Below are 16404 nucleotides of genomic sequence, written 5' to 3'. Positions count from 1 at the left end.
ACACACAGTTTCATTTCACCAACTGAGCACAAGCAATAAAAGATTTTATCAATATTTTATCACTTTTATAAACCTTGTGGCCAGGTGCTCCTTGATGATTTCATATGGTTAGAGAATCAGAGGTTGGAACTCCTGGGCTCTGTTTTTGTTTCATGGGTCTAAATATTAAATGTTGAATGATTTTTTTTTACCACTGATCCCCCACTAACGGTTTAAATGTTAGGTTTCAGCCTAATACACAAAGTATGGGTATATTCAGAGTCTAAAGCATGTGACCAGTGCATTAACTTGACAGAGAGGGTTCCTTTAAAAACAATAAACCTGTGCAAGCAGCTGATAACGTAATGAGGCCCGTTGGATGCAAGGAGCCACATTTAGCTTTGGAACCTCAGCACAAGGTGTTTGTAAACAGGCTTTTCATTCCCTCTCAGGCAACGTGTCTTTCAGTCCAGTAAATTATTTGGAAAATTTAAAGCTTTCATTTCAAGAAGATATCCTTTACTTTTTTCAACATCTGAAGCACATCATCTAAGTCTGAAGAAACTTAGACCATTTTTTGTAAGATTAAATCTATTTTTACCTTCTTATATCAAGTCCTTATTCAGTGATCTCTGTCCACTGCTCAGGGTTGTATTGTATGTATTTCTCTCTTTATTTCTGGCCCAGCTACTAGGTGTCCTCTGTTCAGGGGATTATTATGTGGAACCATTTGACGTCATCTGTGATTTTTGTTGAAATATTCACATGGAAGAGTTTTTAATAGCTCAATTTCAGGGACACTAAGGTTCACCGTGCCAGAGAACTGGAACATCTGGGAAATTGTGAGAGGAATGTGAAGGAGAAAATGAAGAGTGTGCATGGTGCTCGATGGCTGACGTCAGCGCTGCGTCTGTGCATGTCTGGAGAGCAGGACATCCTGTGGAATCGTTCTCAGCGTGGACCCAAGAATGTAAAGCAGTAGCGTCTCCCTTCTCACTGGTCTCCGCGAAATGTTTTTCTCCTGCCATAGGAATGTTAGACGGGAGTGAGCGTGCGGGTAGATCAGGGAGGACAGGCTCTCCATCAAAATGAGCAAACACTCTGAGTCCGTCCAGTGACTTAAAAGGAGAAAAGACCAACAAGGGGTCAGAGTGGGATTTTTCCTGAATTCCAGTGCAGATTGTTTGAGATAAAGCTGGTGCTGAGACTTTTCTTTTGATTCATTGTGCTTGTGGGACAGTAGCCTCAAGACAGAAACCAGGAATCTGTGGAGACTTTCAATAAATAATATGATGCTGCTGTTTTACAACCTGCACACAGTGCTTGTTTTCAGACGCAAAGTGAGACCAGTACTGCATGTCTGCATTCAGGAGAGGGAGGGAGATGATATCGGAGAGGAATGACTCATGCTGGATGAGGAGGGGGTGCTGTGGGTGTACTGTAGCTATTTTTAGTAGCACTGCTCTGCCCTGCTACGTCACGTTACTCCAAGCGGCTCCTCTCCTTCGGTGCCTCATGTGACAGGTGCAGCCCGACGTCCAGAGGTGGGACAGGAATACTAAACAGCTGAGGATGTGCCAGACGGCCAAACACAAAGAGGAGACGCTCTCCACCCACTCGTTGACAGCGTCCAGAGACTTGCATGAAAGGGACGGGTGGGGTGTTTCCCTCACTTCAGCCCCCACGCACAATGGGAAAGGCTTCAGCACATGACCTTGAAATAGAAAAATTGCTGAAGGGTTGAGAACATTCTTCAGATTCCTTCATTAGATCATTACAGATTAAATCCTTTCCTTACTTGGTTCGAACCTAAAACTCTGATGCTCACCTGGTCATTTTATTTTCTGGTTTGGGGATTTATAAATATTATTTTTGAAATTTAATTAATTCATTTGAGCAAACAAAAAAACGCATACAGCTGGACACAGAGAACTTTTTCATAATTTCATCATTGTGGCACAATAAACATTTAATGACAGAACTGTCATCATCATCAACCAAAATGCTAATAATGCAACTAGTCTTCATATAAAAAAGTATAAACAGTGGTTATTGACCTTTTCAAGCTCAGGAGCTCATTATAAGTTTGTACATATTCATACATAAATGCTAAATCCGATTAGATAAAGACTTCTCACGTCAGAACCCTCCTACAGTGTAACAGATTTGTTCATGATCAGGATGCAGGATACAGGATGCGCCATCTAACTATAAGAGATTTCTTTTTTGTTAAAGCTAATCAGTCACTACAAGTTTGCGTTGTGTAAATAATCCCAGGACATTTAAAAATTGTACAATCTTCATGTTGTCATGTCATTAAGAAATTCTGATATGATGACATCCTATAGGAAATGTTGCTGTGCTGTGCAGATTACATCAGTTTATGAATGGTGAAGGGGGGGGGGCAACCTGGATGTTAGAGTTGTGATTGGATAGTAAAACGTCAATGCAGCCGCTGATTGGCTGAGGGCTGCGTGGGCGGGACTTATTATGACAGGTTTCGGGTGTTTTACGCTCCGTGAGTAGATCTGCTTCAGACACAGCCAGGAAGAGAAACTCTAATTTCTCTGCTGATTAAACCATCATATAATCTTATTTTGCTACATTTAAAGACACTCTACGTTTTTTGAGGCATGACGACAGGTTTTATACTGATAAACACTATCGGATTTTGCTTTAAGCTATTCTAGCGAACGCGGTCTGATCGTTCAGCTAAATGGAGCAGCAGCAGCAGCAGCAGCAGCAGCGAGGTGCCCGGAGCTTCACCCTGGACCGGCTTTCAGGCTGCGAGGCTGGGCTCTCCTCCTGCCAGCCCACCATGCGCTTGTGTGTCACCTCCACCACCGGAAGCCCCGTGGAGCTCACTGTCCCCAGAGGAGACACGGTGGACGGACTGAGGACGCGTATCGCCCGAAACCTCAGACTTCAAACAGAAAAGATCGTCCTCCTGCACAAAAACACGTGAGCTTTTACTATTTAGGCTGACTAGGCGTTTTATTATTCTCTTGCGATATAATGACTCTAAATTACTTGACTTGTGAATTGATACATTAATTCTATTCTATTTTATAAACTAGCAAGCTGACGGGAGGAAAACTACTGGACTTGGGTCTAACAGATGGCAGCAAAGTGACCCTGGTTCCTGTCATAGAAGCGGGTTTCCTAGTAAGTCATCCTGTTTCCATTCTGTGCTTACTCATTACTACTTATTATCACACACTGTGTATGAAATCACTAAGCTGAGTGCTTTATTCTTTCTGTCGCAGTGCTCTACAAACAGACCACAGAGGACTGTGATGGACATTTTGGGTAGTTTAACGGAAGTCCAGGTAAGAGTTGAATCTTCAAGGGTGAGACGTGAGAGATTTTCCAGCTAAACAATGGGTACAATAGCTGCCCTAGGGTTGTAGCTGTTATCAGTACTAACAACAGGTCACTAAATCAACAGATCCAAAGGATTATACCTGTGTGTTTGACATGATTCACTCCTGACTGGCAGATCAACGACTTCCTGTCTGGGCGCTCGCCTCTGAATATTAAGCTGTGTGTTGGAGCCCACATGATGTATGTGCAGCTGGAGCTTTCAGCACAGGATGTAGAAGAGCTGCAGCGGGATGGGGATGAGAGCGCGAGGAGCCTGCCAGCGACTGGAAGTGTGAGCCACCCTGACGCTGGCTCCATCGGCTCCACCGCTGCCTCGCCGTCTTCTAACACGTCTACTCCTGCTCCAAAATCTGCTGCGTGTGCATGCAGTCGCTCATCCTCCATCGTCCCTGCTGTAAACTGCCACCAGGCATCTCCCCGTCACAGCTGTCAGACATTTTCCTCCCCGCCTCCGGCCCCTTCTTTGCCCTCCGCTTGTCCACATCCAAGCTGCCCGGTGCCCGTCTGTCCACCTGCTCCCAGCGGATCCAGTCCCCGACCTCCGAGCCCGACCCCCGCCTCAACCTTCACCCAGGTTATTGTCGTGGCATCTCTTTTGTGTGTTACTTAGAAGCCGAAGGGAAAGTTTCATTATCACTGATGGTGGGAGGAGACAAACACTCCTTTTTGTCTTACAGAGTAACATTCATGTGCCACCCACTGCACAGCTGTGCAAGCAGCCTGGAGCTGTTATTGAGAGCTTAGTGAACCACTCTCCAGGGGTCTTCTCTGGGACTTTCTCTGGTGAGTGTTTGACAAAGTGAGCATTTAATCAGCAGCTTATTGAATAATAAATGTTTCTATCTGCATGTCACCATCTGTCTTATATTCCCCATCAGGTACTTTGGCTCCGTGCACCCAGACAAGCGCCAGCCAACCCCAGCGTGGCATCACTGTTATTCTCCAGATTCTCAACGACCTCCTCCAGGCTGCCTACAGCCACCAGGGGGCAGCACCCACTCACCCTCAACGCCACAGCCCGGCTTTAAACCTCCCGGTCAGCCCAGGGCGGGCCTCAGAGGCAACCAGCAGACCTAGATGCAACCCACTGGTGACACAGAGAGCAGAGCACCCAGATAAAGCTTCAGGTCTGTATACTGACTGTCTGACTACTGTAAAGTTGCTTATGATGGTTTCTTTGGACATCATCCTTTTCCAGAAACAAACATTTATCGTAATAGCTCTTTCTATTTTGCAGGTGAAGAGGAGAATAAAACACTGCACTGTAAATTAGAGCACCTCCACTTTCTAATGCATCAGAGGCGTCTCCACAGACGGACCCGCAGGAACTCCCATCTCTCGCAACCCCCCCACCCCTACCAGCATCCCCTCTCCCGCCCCTGATCTCCTGCAAGCGAACGGAGCCGCTCACTGTGAACGCCGCGGCAGCTTTCTGAGGGGCGGCGGGTGCTTTGTTGCTATTCTTACACTGAATCTTTTCTGGAGGAATGTAAGCTTGGAGTTTCAGAGGAGCCCTAAGCATGTTAAAGTGTTTTCTCTGGCCCTCCCACTGTAGCCTGTGTCCGTTCACAAGTACTGTACGTGTTCGTGTTCAACGTCTTGATGTGATGTGTACTCGTTCTATGTTAATTATTCCAATGCCTTAAACTGCGTGTTGAATGTAAAAACTTCATGTTGTGTGCTTTGCCGATGAAGATCTACTCAAGTAGCAATGCAATACTGAATTCTAAACAGTGATGACTAAAAATGCACCAACAATAAAGAAAATAATTGAGGAACCTGGACATGACACGTTTATGTGTCAAGTGCTCACAAATCTACATCTTACTTAGATCAGAGGTTTTTTATTCAGCTGGAGGATGATGAACAGCAGTTCATGTGAGATCCAACAACATTTAGCTTCAAAAGAGAACTTCTGCTGGTGTTGGTTTGCTTGCATGTTGTTGCACTTTTTAATGACATTAATGCATATGACAAATATACATGGTTATTTCATTTTGGCTATCGTCCAGTCCAACAGAGTCTTCCAGACAAATAACAACGATGAAAGTCTCCAGATGAATTAGCTGCATTACAGTTACATTCAGCACATTGGACTGATGGGTACACCTCTCTTGGGTTGATAAGGTGTAGTTCTGGCAACCATCTTGATGCAGTCTATGATGGGACAGACGCTAAGGCACAGGGTGCAGCCCGTGCAGCTGTCATTCACAGCGGGAAGGTGGGTCTCGGGATCGAATGTTATGGCCTGGGAAGCGCAAGAGGTTCGAGGAGGAGAATTATAGCAAAGGAAGGAGGCTGGTGTGTCACAGACAGGCTGATGTACTGTACCTGATATCCAGAGTCATTGCACGTCATGTAACATTTACCACAGTTAATACACATCTCTTCATCTATCAGGGCCTGGACCTGAGAACAGAGGATAATATCACTACAACAGGTTTAAGTGATAATCTGGTAAAATCATGCTGTAACCATTAATTCCCCAGTGGAAAGGTGGTAGCATGTGAGCTACGAGGTCCAGGAAACCGCTGCTTACCTGCTCCATGTTGTCGAGTTCTTGATATGCTCCAATGTGGCGCAGAGCTCTGGCTATCACATCCTGCAAACATCCAACCACCACATACAAACACAGCATGCATGTAAATGTGGATTAAGAACTATTTTCATTTAACAAAACTAATAACACTGTTACAGTATGTGGGCGTGCATCACCTTCACAGCTGGAACACGGTTTCTGGGCTTGCTGACCCGAGTGATGTTAGCCTCCATCGCATCAGTCTTCCCAGTTCCCCTGAGCTGTTTCTTGTATCCTGCTACAGCTTCTCTCCTCTGCTGGAGGTACGGACCAAAGCTAGGGAGGCTCTGTACACATGCAGATTACACTCAGTGATGTATATGAACCCTTCCTACTCCCTCACTTTTCCACGTTCTACCTTTCCGACCAGGTCTTCCAGTCTGGGCACTGGTTTTCCTTTCTGGTGTCTTTCTGTAGGAGGAGACTGTCCGTCCCAGCCCTTCATCTCCAAGCTCTTCAGGTACAACAGCGCTTTCAAACCTATCATAGAAGGTGAGTATCTTAAAGATGGAGAACTGGATACACTACAACACTTACTTCAAATCAGTACTTTACATACCCAAACAGTAATCTTCGATTACTGTGAAGTCCTGGTTCTGAACCGCACTGCACACCTGTAGTAACCAGGCACAGTTTTACTGTAAGCTTTGCTTACAACAAAATAAATGTCTGGAATGTTTTATCGCAGCGTTGTGATCACCTGTAGCACCGAGGCGCCGGCATGGAGGAACTGAAGTCCAGTCTCTGCTGAGTCGATACCACCGGTAGCCAGAATGGGGAATCCAGGAATTGCTCTGGCGATGGCTGATACTGCTCTGAGAGCAATGGGTCTGATGGCGTTACCTGCCCACAAGCAGGGGTGTGACTCACCAACAATCAGCCCTGAGCGCACACTACGTGTTGTGTAATTGGATTAACTGAATGATTCATCGACTTATTGATTCATATTAGGTGGCTAATACAATGTCACAGAAACCCTTTCAATGCTGTTTTCATGGTCTTGGGCCCAAAGACTCCCACATCCTGTAGATCTGTTTGTTTTCAAACTACAGGTTGCAGTAGGTTGTGTGTCCTCACCAGACACTCCTCCGTATGTGGTGCGACTGCCTGATCCAACACCAGGCCAGGGCGAACCGTCCGCCCGCAGTCCCATCAAACCTGAGACCGTATTGGTGGCTGTGACGCCGTCAGCTCCACCTGTGAAACCGCATACACTCTGCATTAATTATACAGTGGTAGAATTAACGTAGGTGCTGTGTGGTAACGTGTCCTTACCTTCATGAGCAGCTTTGGCGATTTCAACAATGTTGGTGACGTTTGGTGTCAGTTTGGCAAAGAAGGGGATGGAAACAGCCGCACGAACCCAGCGGCAGATGTTACGCACCAGCACTGGATCCTAACAAGCAAACAAACCCGTTTCACGCTGTGCAATAATTTATTGAGTGTGTGTGTGTGTGTGTGTGTGTGTGTGTGTGTGTGTGTGTGTGTGTGTGTGTGTGTGTGTGTGTGTGTGTGTGTGTGTGTGTGTGTGTGTGTGTGTGTGTACTGTACCTGTCCACAGGCCAGCCCCATGCCTCTCTCTCCCATCCCATGAGGACAAGACAGATTCAGCTCCAGTGCATCTGCTCCCGATTTCTAAACACAAACAAGCAAACAAATCTATTTAACTTGATATCACACACAAGTTGGTACAAATATAGGATCTGGTTTGAATTCGTAAAAATATTATTTTTGTACATGGCTACAGTTATTCCCACCTCCGCCATGTTGGCTAGTTCTGTCCAATCTTCTTTGTTGTAACTACACATTATGCTTGAGATGATTACCTGACAAAGACAAAGATAATGATTTCCATTATCTTCCATTATCATGAGCTGTGATGTCACACAACAGAAGCCTTACATTGTTGGGGAAGTCCTTCTTCAGCTCAGTGACTGACTGACACCAGTAGGCTGCCGTCTTCTCACTGATGAGCTCGATGTTGAGGAAGGAGCCCTGACCTGGTCCATACACGTGACTGGAGGTGGTGCCACGAACGATGCGAGGTGACACATTGGTCACGAGGTCCTGAATTGAGACATGGCGACAATAACTTCTTGTTACAGCGTCTCAGTTTATTGGCTTTATGCCTACTTTGTATAGATATTGGAGATCATAACTCTCACACTTTTTCCACTACATCTTCAGTGAAATACATATTTGGGTGCAAAGGATGCAAATATAGTTTTGTGCACCTCCACCTACCTTGTCCAGTGCAAAGGTCTTGGTGAGAGCAAAGCCCCATCCTTGCTCAAAAGCCCTTCTGATCATGGCTGTGCTGGTGGTGGGAGGAGCAGAGGCCAGGCCGAAGGGATTGGGAAACTTTATTCCACAGAGCTCGACGCTGATGTCCACCTGGTCAATAGCGCTGTAGAACAGCGGCAGCCTTGGGACGGGGTCCACTGTCTGTCTATGCAGGGACTACAGGGGAGGACGTGTGTCACTAAGTGTCACTAAAGACACTAAAGTCATTTAAGTAGGCAATAGGAAGAATGGAACTGTTGTAAATCACAGCTGCTTGTTGAACTGGACCCCAACTTGGATTCCTGCCAGATTTACCTGTATGTATCTGTGAATGTGCCAGGAGGCCTGTTTGCCATCATTCACCGATTCAACTGTGGTGTTTGCCAGACCGGCAACATCTCCCCCAGCAAACACCCAGGGCTCACTGGTCTGCATGGTGTCCCTGTTGACCTCTGGAGTGCCCCAACGAGTCAATTTCACAGGAGCCAGGGCTTCAGTCACTTATAAAACAAAAGGGTGGAGTTAAGCTGATGCAGGATGTTATGGCCACACGGGTCAGATGATTCATTACCTTGAGGGTCGTTGAGCATCGAACCAAATGCACTAATGATGTAGTCGGCCTTCAGCCTGACGACCTGCTCCTCATCCTCCAGCCACTCGCCTTCCTCCGTCTGCTCGGTGCGACAAAACTGTAACCCGACGAGACGGCCGTTCTTCACAATGACCTCACGGGGCGACAGGAAGGGCAGGAACTCGCACTGCTCCTCCATGGCCAGCTCCATCTTACAGGGCAAAAACACCACGCTTCAGCATTCTCAGCATCGCCATGTCTGTGTCAGTCTGTCCTCCTGGCAGCCCCACCTCTTCGGGAACAGCCCGGATGTTGGTGAAGCCCTTTCTGAAGCAGACGTACACTCTCTTGGCTCCACAGCGGAGAGCCGAGGTGGCGCAGTCAAACGCAGTGTCGCCAGCCCCTAGAACTATTGCCACGCCCCTCAGCTCGGGCAGAGGAGAGCGACACTGGCACATACCTCAACAGAGAGAAAGTGATAGTGACTAGGCCATACTTTGGTTGTCCGTGTGGCTGCTGACATGTGATGGCCACCATCCCATCATATGGCTGCCTTTACTGTACCTTTCTTGCTGGCTGAAGCCACCATGGGTAAGAAGTCTTTGGAGGTGAAGAATCCTTGATCTGTGGTTAGACCCTGAAATATCGGAGCTCTGTTGGCCTGAGGGAGACCTTGAATCACACAGTAGAGTAGAAAAATGTCTCAAACAGATACAGTGTGACGGTATCATTTACTCCATGGACTCACTCTCTCAGGTGACATATTGTGAGACAACGAGCTTTATCTAAAATACCACTTACCAATCCCAATAAACACAGCCTCAAATCCTTCTTCTCGTAGTGATGACAGAGTCATACCATTAACACCCAGCCCCTTTTCACACACCACCTGCATACATAGACGCAATGTTAACACACAGGCCAGCACATTTTACTATGGGAACAATAACATTAATTTTTGCAGCTCCTACTTTTACTCCCAGGTCCTTCATGAGGTCTATTTCAAACTGGACCACATCATAGGGAAGCCGGAACTGGGGGATTTCTGTTGTGCTGCCCAGAAGAACATATAATAAACATATTACTTGTTATTTCGACAATACTAACATTTTAATAATTTATTTTAAACATTGCATTTTTTTATTGTTTGTAAAATATCTCAAGTTCTGCGTCTACTCATGTTAAAGGTCCTACACTCCATCTGAGTTGGTTAAAGAAAACCTGTTACCTTAACCCTCCAATGTACTTTTGTTTCTCAAAGACAGTAATATTGTCATATCCAAGGCGGGCCAGGAAGGAAGCACAGCTGATTGATGCAGGGCCACAACCAATCAGAGCAATAGGCTTGTGGTAAGACTCTGGCATCTGGTCGGCTGGTGGGAGTTCAGGGTTCCTAATCTGAGCAATGCCCATCTTACCAAACACCTGTGAAGAAATATGTAAAGTATTAAAGACTGCATATTTCTACCCATGTTATCTTTGTAATCAGTCAAAGCTCAGCCACATCAGCTCCAAACTGCTAGAAATACTGTTACCTCAACAGCAAACTGCTGTAATCCTCCGATGTTGATGGGTCCTTCCTCGGTCGCGTACAGGTTGCAGCCCCCGACACACAGGTCGGAGGTTGGACAAACCATTCCACAGGTCAGACCCAGGGGGTTGTCTGAGAGGATGGCCCGCGCTGCCCCATAGTAGTTCTAGTACATGCACACACACATACTGGATCCATTGCAACCATTACATTTACCATTGTGTGAATATGTATCTGGGCGTGTGGTTTCTCCAGTACCTTATTGGAGATACTTGTAATAAATGACTTGATGTCCAGGTTGGTTGGGCAGCTCTTCTGACAGGGAGCGTCAGCACATTTTAAACATCTAAAACCAGATAAAACCAGGTTGGTGATGATATTTGGTTTAGGAGCTATACAAGCCTGCATGCAGAGATGCATCGCTATTTATTGCTTATTTGCTGCACTTCCCTTCCTGTAGTTGGTGTAGTTAAACCAGTGCAGTGGTTTGACAGGACATATCTCTTTCATTTGTAAGAGCCTTTTTCATCGTTAAAAAAAGAAACAGCCGAACTATTCTCACCTCAGAGCTTCACGCAGAGCTCCACGCTCGCTCAGAGTTGTGTGTTTGATGTCATCAAAGTTGTTCTCCAACTTCACACAGGACTGAAAGAATAAAGCAAATGCTGCAGAACACGTGTGTGTGTGTGTGTGTGTGTGTGTGTGTGTGTGTGTGTGTGTGTGTGTGTGTGTGTGTGTGTGTGTGTGTGTGTGTGTCTGAATATCTTACATTACAGTTTCTTTCAGGGTTTCTCTTCCAGTGCTTCTTTTCTTGCTTTTTCTTGGCTGTGGAGATGATCTGAGCATGTGTTTTCACTCTGGGATTCAGAGCCAAGATGCTCTGCAAGATAATAAGTAATAAATTATAAGTAATAGAAATCACAAGTTTCTATTTTTCTTTAAACTTGAATTCGGATGAGTCTGGTTCTCTGGTGATACATATCGAAAGCAAGGCAACTTTCTACTTATTGATTATTGCTTCTTATATTATTGTTTTTTAAGAAAATTATTTAACTCATTACTCATTCCAATGTTGTTGGCAACTCCCTAGAGCCTTGGTTCTAGGAATCTGGCTTGTTTGAGTCGTTGGGGTCTAAATGATAAGATAAACATTAGCCACAAGGTCAATGCACTGACAGTATGTGATCTGTGGCACAGCTGCCTGGAGGCAGAAACCAGTAAGTTATTATTAAGTTTAGAAGATCCATCCAACATTTTACTTTGCTTCATGCACATAGGTCCTAACTATGTTGTTCAAGTAAGAGAAGAAGAACAAGTTTAGCTCTAGCAACTCAAATGACCTGAATGGTTTTAAATGTGAATGTTTGGAATCGTCTTTACTGGAGGATTCAGGGAAGAAATAGTCATAGCATTAGTCAACCTGGTATTTCTCCAAGAACTATGATACAATACTTGTGTCCTAGCAAATGTGCTCTGTCTTTTAATACTATACAGAACCTCCAGTAGTTTGTTAAGTTTGTAACTTTGCCTGTGAAGCCACCATGGTGCTTCAGGCCTGAACACACTAACTTACTATGGAACATCAGATTAACATTCTGTGCAAATCTGCGAACTGAACATTAAGAACAGCAATCCTCTTTGTTCTCAAACGAATTCCTTGCAAATGCAAAGCTCGTTTGAACTTTCTGAACTCATTTCTAGTCACTCGCAAGTTATTTGCCTGTCGTTCATACTGTGTTACCCCCAGGAGATCCCCGCAGAAAAGAGATGTAAAAAAAATGTAAAAGATTACCTCAATGTCTGGAAGATCTTTACTCAGCATCATCGCTACAATGTGTGAAGTAAATGCTGTCTCAAGCTGCTCTGAGGGAGCCTGTTGGTCCGAAGCACTGTCCGGGACTCTGCTCCCAAGTGGCAGTATGTGAGAACTGACACCTCTTATTGGGCTCGTCGCTCTAACAGCAATACACGATGCTGCATAAATCCTCCAATCACAGCCATTTGTACATACAGTACAGATCTGCTATCACTCTTTAAGGGTCAAAGCTCAGCAGAAAGCCTAAATGCATTGCTCCCGAGCTCTGGATAAAACAGTAACCATAGTAAACTGCCAGGTTCAAACTCCACCTCCTCTCAGGGCAATGAAAGCATAGTTTGGTAAATACATATAGATTATAAATTGAACTTAACTCTTTTCTTTCCATCTCTGGGGTGTCTTATTTTTCTGGGCTGGGAATTCAGCCCAGGAATGTTAGATTTTTTACCTCCCACCATCAGACATATCAGACAGAATACGTATAACAGTGAACTTTATTTTAGGGTGTGTGTGTCAGAAATCGTTCAGATAAAGCATGGAGACAGCAGCAGCGAGCAGGGCAGCAGCAGTCGCTACAGCGGCACCTAAACAACACAGAGAGAACAATGAGGAAAATACTTATGTATACAAATGTGTAGACTCATTATCAGCAGACTCATTTAGGTTAAATTCCAAATCAGCAGTTTATTTGTAACTAGGGGCAGGACAGGAGATGGGGAACATGACAGGTAGGTGGCTTGTTGTTATCCCTGCTGGGTTAATAAATGAAGGACAGGTCCAGGGACCATGGACTTGAGTCTCAAACTTGGGAATATTCATAGCAAGTATTGGGTTTGTATAGCACATTATCTTTCTGACAGATAAACTTCCCCCTACATTTAAACATGGTGTTTTACCAGCATAGCTGTTTCTCTGGGGCTTCAGCACTTTAGCAGTGGGCTCTGGAGCTGAAAACACACCAAAAGACTTTAATATCTTGGAACATCATGAAAATGTGGCTATTAGGGAAAAATGTACACTGCCCCCACCTGCTGTGTCATCCCTTTCTGTGATCAAAGCGGTTAATTCCTGCCTGGTATCCAAGTCTTCCTCTGCTGCATCAATGCTCAGCATCTCCTTCAGTCTGTCGCTCACCTCGGCCAGGCCCTCGTCACTGAACTGGTAGTCACACACACACACCGGCCCTGTGGCCTTCGCAGGACAAAAGACACGACGAGGGAGGCAGAATGGCTCTGATGGGAAGGCAGAGTACCGTGAGGGTTGTGGTACATATACTTCTAGAATAATGAAAGATGCAAAAGTTATCGCTAAAGCTACGCTGCCATCTTTCTCCTCTAGTGCCAAAAGTTACTGGTGGCACACATTTATTCCAAGTAAGGCACCTCTTCAAACCAAGGGTTAGAAGGTCATAATCTGTACATCACATGCTGATGTTAAAACATTATTTATTCATATAGATTTATTACGTGTAATATGGAATTATAATCAAATGTGCATCAGTAATTTTCACTTGCACATGAAACAAGCTTTTGTTTCCTGTTTGTGTGTGTAATCTTACCGGTCTGATGCTCATCTCTTCTGTCTTCCTCTGATGTCAGCAGCTCCTCCAGAAGCATTTGAACCCTTGTGGCCACCGTAGAGACAATGTCTCTTTTCAGCAGCTGTCCAAGAGGCATATTTTATTTAGAATGTTGGTGTCATCGTTAACTTGTCTTTAGATATGTCTAATATATTATTGTGTTACCGTCTCAGCCAGTTTAGCCTTTGGTTTGCTGCCAAGTAAGTACGTTCTGCTGTGGATTGCCCCACTGACGGACACACTACCTCCACACCGTTGGACCACATCTGTTGACCTCTGGTAGCCACAGGCCTATTTATGGAAAGCAAACGAAAGGTCTTTGTGTTTTGTGCTATACAATGTAGAATTCGTTTCATTCACTTAAGTGAGAAATGCTTGAAATCCATTTTATCTTGCGAAACATACTATAGCTGTAATACTGTAAAACACAACAAAGCCCGTGGATTAACGTGTCTTACCGATGTGATAAGCAGCTGAGCGTTGTATTGTCTCATGCTTCTCTTCTACAAAAACACACCAGACTCAGTCAGTTAAAAAGAAAGCTCCCACCTTCAATCCATAACATTTGTTACAAAACAGGGAAATTGTCCTACAGTAATCTGACCTAAAGTCGGATGCCTCTGTCTTACCTGTATTGCATATACAATTTTAATTTTATTTTAGAAAAGGTTGGGTTAATAGATAACAGTTTGCACAGTTTTAACCACTATAAATTGTTTGTTGGAATCACACAACCTGCCCTGTTGTTAGCTCTGTCTCCTCTGGCATCTTTTTTCCGCCAATCAAACAAACTCCATTCTTAATCTGGTGCGCCCATGATTTCAGTCCCTCCTGGAACAAGAGAGTCATCAGAGATCAGTTCCACTGACGTTTTTTAAACATGATTTATGTGTAATTATGTCTGTGCATGCCAACCTTAAGACAAGGGTCCATGTTTTCTTTAACGGTTATGTTGTCTGGTAGTGGCACCAACATGTCTATATTTAGACAACATGACAACATGATGCAGGAGGAACACACACCTGACTGGTACTTCCAATCTGCAGGCTTGGCCATACTCTGGATAAGATAAGAGATTTTACCTTTAGGTTCCACAATTAAGGACTCTGAATACAAAAGTGAATAAACAATGTACAAAAAATAAACAATATACAGATATACACAATATATAGCTTTGAGTCTTAAGTGCAACAGCTGCAGAATGACAAGTTAACCTTGGGGTCTTTTGTGTCAAAGGTTCTGCAGGTGGTTCTGATATGTGGCGTTAAGAACATTTTCACACAGAATGTCGCAGCTATCAAGTTGATCTGGAAAAGTTAAAACAATGCAAAAGGATACTTTCTGGTTTTGGCATTGACGTGCAGCCCAACACAATCTGTGATGTCATCCTCTTCAGGGGTCCACAGGTGCTCTGAGGAGATCAGGTTCTCCACTGCAAACACCAACTTCACATAGATAAGACGAAGATGGACAATAATCAGAACAAAAAAGGGAAATTAGTCTGAGAAAGAAATATTGCTTTAAGAGTAGAATCATTATAAAATATACCTAAAAAAAATAATATGTAGCTAATTAATTCTAACCTGTCGAAGTGTTGTTAGTATATCCTTGGTGTCATTATCAGTGATGACGAAGACTCCCAAGACAGAGATTCCTCCGGGCAGCATCCTGGACACCTAAACACAGATCAAACAAAAATCAAATGAATACCTCAACTCCATGCACCAAATCCTGACAAAAGTAGTGTGTTTTCAAATCACTGCAACTGAGTGAAAATCTTTTATTTTACCAAATATTCTATACTGTAGATGTTCACTACACTTATAAAGGGCCAGACATATACTATATGTACAGTACTGGGTTCAAATGTTGCCCACCTGTCGAGCATGCTCAGTAATCCACTCTTTGTCCAGGGAGTTTCCACTTGCAGAAGAATCATGTCTTTGAGGTGTGCAAGTTGCCATGATGACAAAATCCCTTTGGGATGAACTCTGATGGGTTGATTCACAAAACAGTGACACTATAAGACAGATACAAAAGCCAACATGCTGGATATCTACAGCTTAGCAGTCTGTGTCACAATGACGAAGCACTTCCCTAGTAAATCAAATTGATATGATGTGCTGTTTCATCAAAGGCAAACTGTCACATGTAGTCTAATGTTAGACAGTGACACTTACCTGTCCGATCAGCAGACCCGTGGTTGTACCTGCTTGCTGACCACAGAGATTAGACAAATATCCCTCCACAGCATCCTCTACTATGTAGCCTCGACCCATACTGCCTGCAAAGTGAGGTAGGGATGTGAAATCAGTGTAGGAGGTGGCTACTGTTCTTAATGCCACACTGAAAATGATTATATGTTTTACATTGTCAAATGTAAAGGCGTCAAAAAATGAAAAACTTAGTTTTCAACTTATGTGGTCATGGTATGGTTAACAGCTGTCTGTCTAACTTTAGCTAGCCGACGTTCATACACAAACGTCACATTAAAAATAAAGCCGGCGCTAAATGTGAAAACAGTCCCGAAAAGACTGTGTCCACATACATTAAGGCAGCAACACAGAAGTTATACTACGAACCGGGAGAAAGTCCGATTGAGCTTAATTCTAACAGCTGACAGCGGCTCGTCAGCAGTGAAGGAAAACACAATTTACCGCAATGCTTTGTTTGGTGACGTATT

At 44.3% G+C, this 16404-nt stretch overlaps 3 protein-coding genes across 5 annotated transcripts; 1 reads left to right on the top strand and 2 right to left on the bottom strand.

Moving 5' to 3' along the window:
- Window positions 1–2470: 2470 nt before the first annotated feature.
- On the top strand, window positions 2471–5141 carry LOC114844097 (midnolin-like). Its single transcript, XM_029131178.3, has 7 exons — window positions 2471–2940; window positions 3057–3144; window positions 3246–3308; window positions 3479–3937; window positions 4041–4146; window positions 4242–4490; window positions 4601–5141. The coding sequence occupies exons 1-7, from the start codon at window positions 2696–2698 to the stop codon at window positions 4744–4746; spliced, it is 1356 nt and encodes a 451-aa protein (XP_028987011.1). The 5' UTR covers window positions 2471–2695; the 3' UTR covers window positions 4747–5141.
- A 146-nt stretch (window positions 5142–5287) lies between these two features.
- dpydb (dihydropyrimidine dehydrogenase b) lies at window positions 5288–12278 on the bottom strand. Its single transcript, XM_029131177.3, has 25 exons — window positions 12119–12278; window positions 11096–11206; window positions 10889–10971; window positions 10585–10672; window positions 10331–10492; window positions 10024–10220; window positions 9767–9848; window positions 9597–9684; window positions 9360–9467; window positions 9086–9255; window positions 8796–9006; window positions 8540–8724; window positions 8186–8401; window positions 7844–8008; window positions 7699–7767; window positions 7493–7576; window positions 7217–7337; window positions 7019–7138; window positions 6642–6784; window positions 6501–6555; window positions 6300–6421; window positions 6079–6228; window positions 5903–5965; window positions 5695–5772; window positions 5288–5611 (listed from the first exon to the last, which is right to left on the bottom strand). The coding sequence occupies exons 1-25, from the start codon at window positions 12149–12151 to the stop codon at window positions 5447–5449; spliced, it is 3069 nt and encodes a 1022-aa protein (XP_028987010.1). The 5' UTR covers window positions 12152–12278; the 3' UTR covers window positions 5288–5446.
- A 340-nt stretch (window positions 12279–12618) lies between these two features.
- odr4 (odr-4 GPCR localization factor homolog) lies at window positions 12619–16391 on the bottom strand. Of its 3 annotated transcripts, none has more exons than XM_055503709.1 (14): window positions 16304–16391; window positions 15902–16005; window positions 15599–15712; window positions 15305–15397; window positions 15060–15166; window positions 14936–14972; window positions 14637–14780; window positions 14457–14552; window positions 14180–14224; window positions 13887–14012; window positions 13701–13803; window positions 13171–13419; window positions 13039–13089; window positions 12619–12726 (listed from the first exon to the last, which is right to left on the bottom strand). In XM_055503709.1, the coding sequence occupies exons 2-14, from the start codon at window positions 15998–16000 to the stop codon at window positions 12656–12658; spliced, it is 1335 nt and encodes a 444-aa protein (XP_055359684.1). In that variant the 5' UTR covers window positions 16001–16005; window positions 16304–16391; the 3' UTR covers window positions 12619–12655. The 3 variants fall into 3 exon arrangements, with proteins under 3 accessions (XP_055359684.1, XP_028987012.1, XP_055359685.1); XM_029131179.1 differs by having other exon boundaries at window positions 13171–13374; XM_055503710.1 differs by lacking the exon at window positions 16304–16391 and adding an exon at window positions 16270–16288.
- Between the last annotated feature and the right edge of the window lie 13 nt (window positions 16392–16404).

Source organism: Betta splendens, chromosome 17 (assembly GCF_900634795.4).
Source record: "Betta splendens chromosome 17, fBetSpl5.4, whole genome shotgun sequence".
NCBI classification, from domain to species: Eukaryota; Metazoa; Chordata; class Actinopteri; order Anabantiformes; family Osphronemidae; genus Betta; species Betta splendens.
This window is presented reverse-complemented; position numbering and strand designations above follow the sequence as displayed.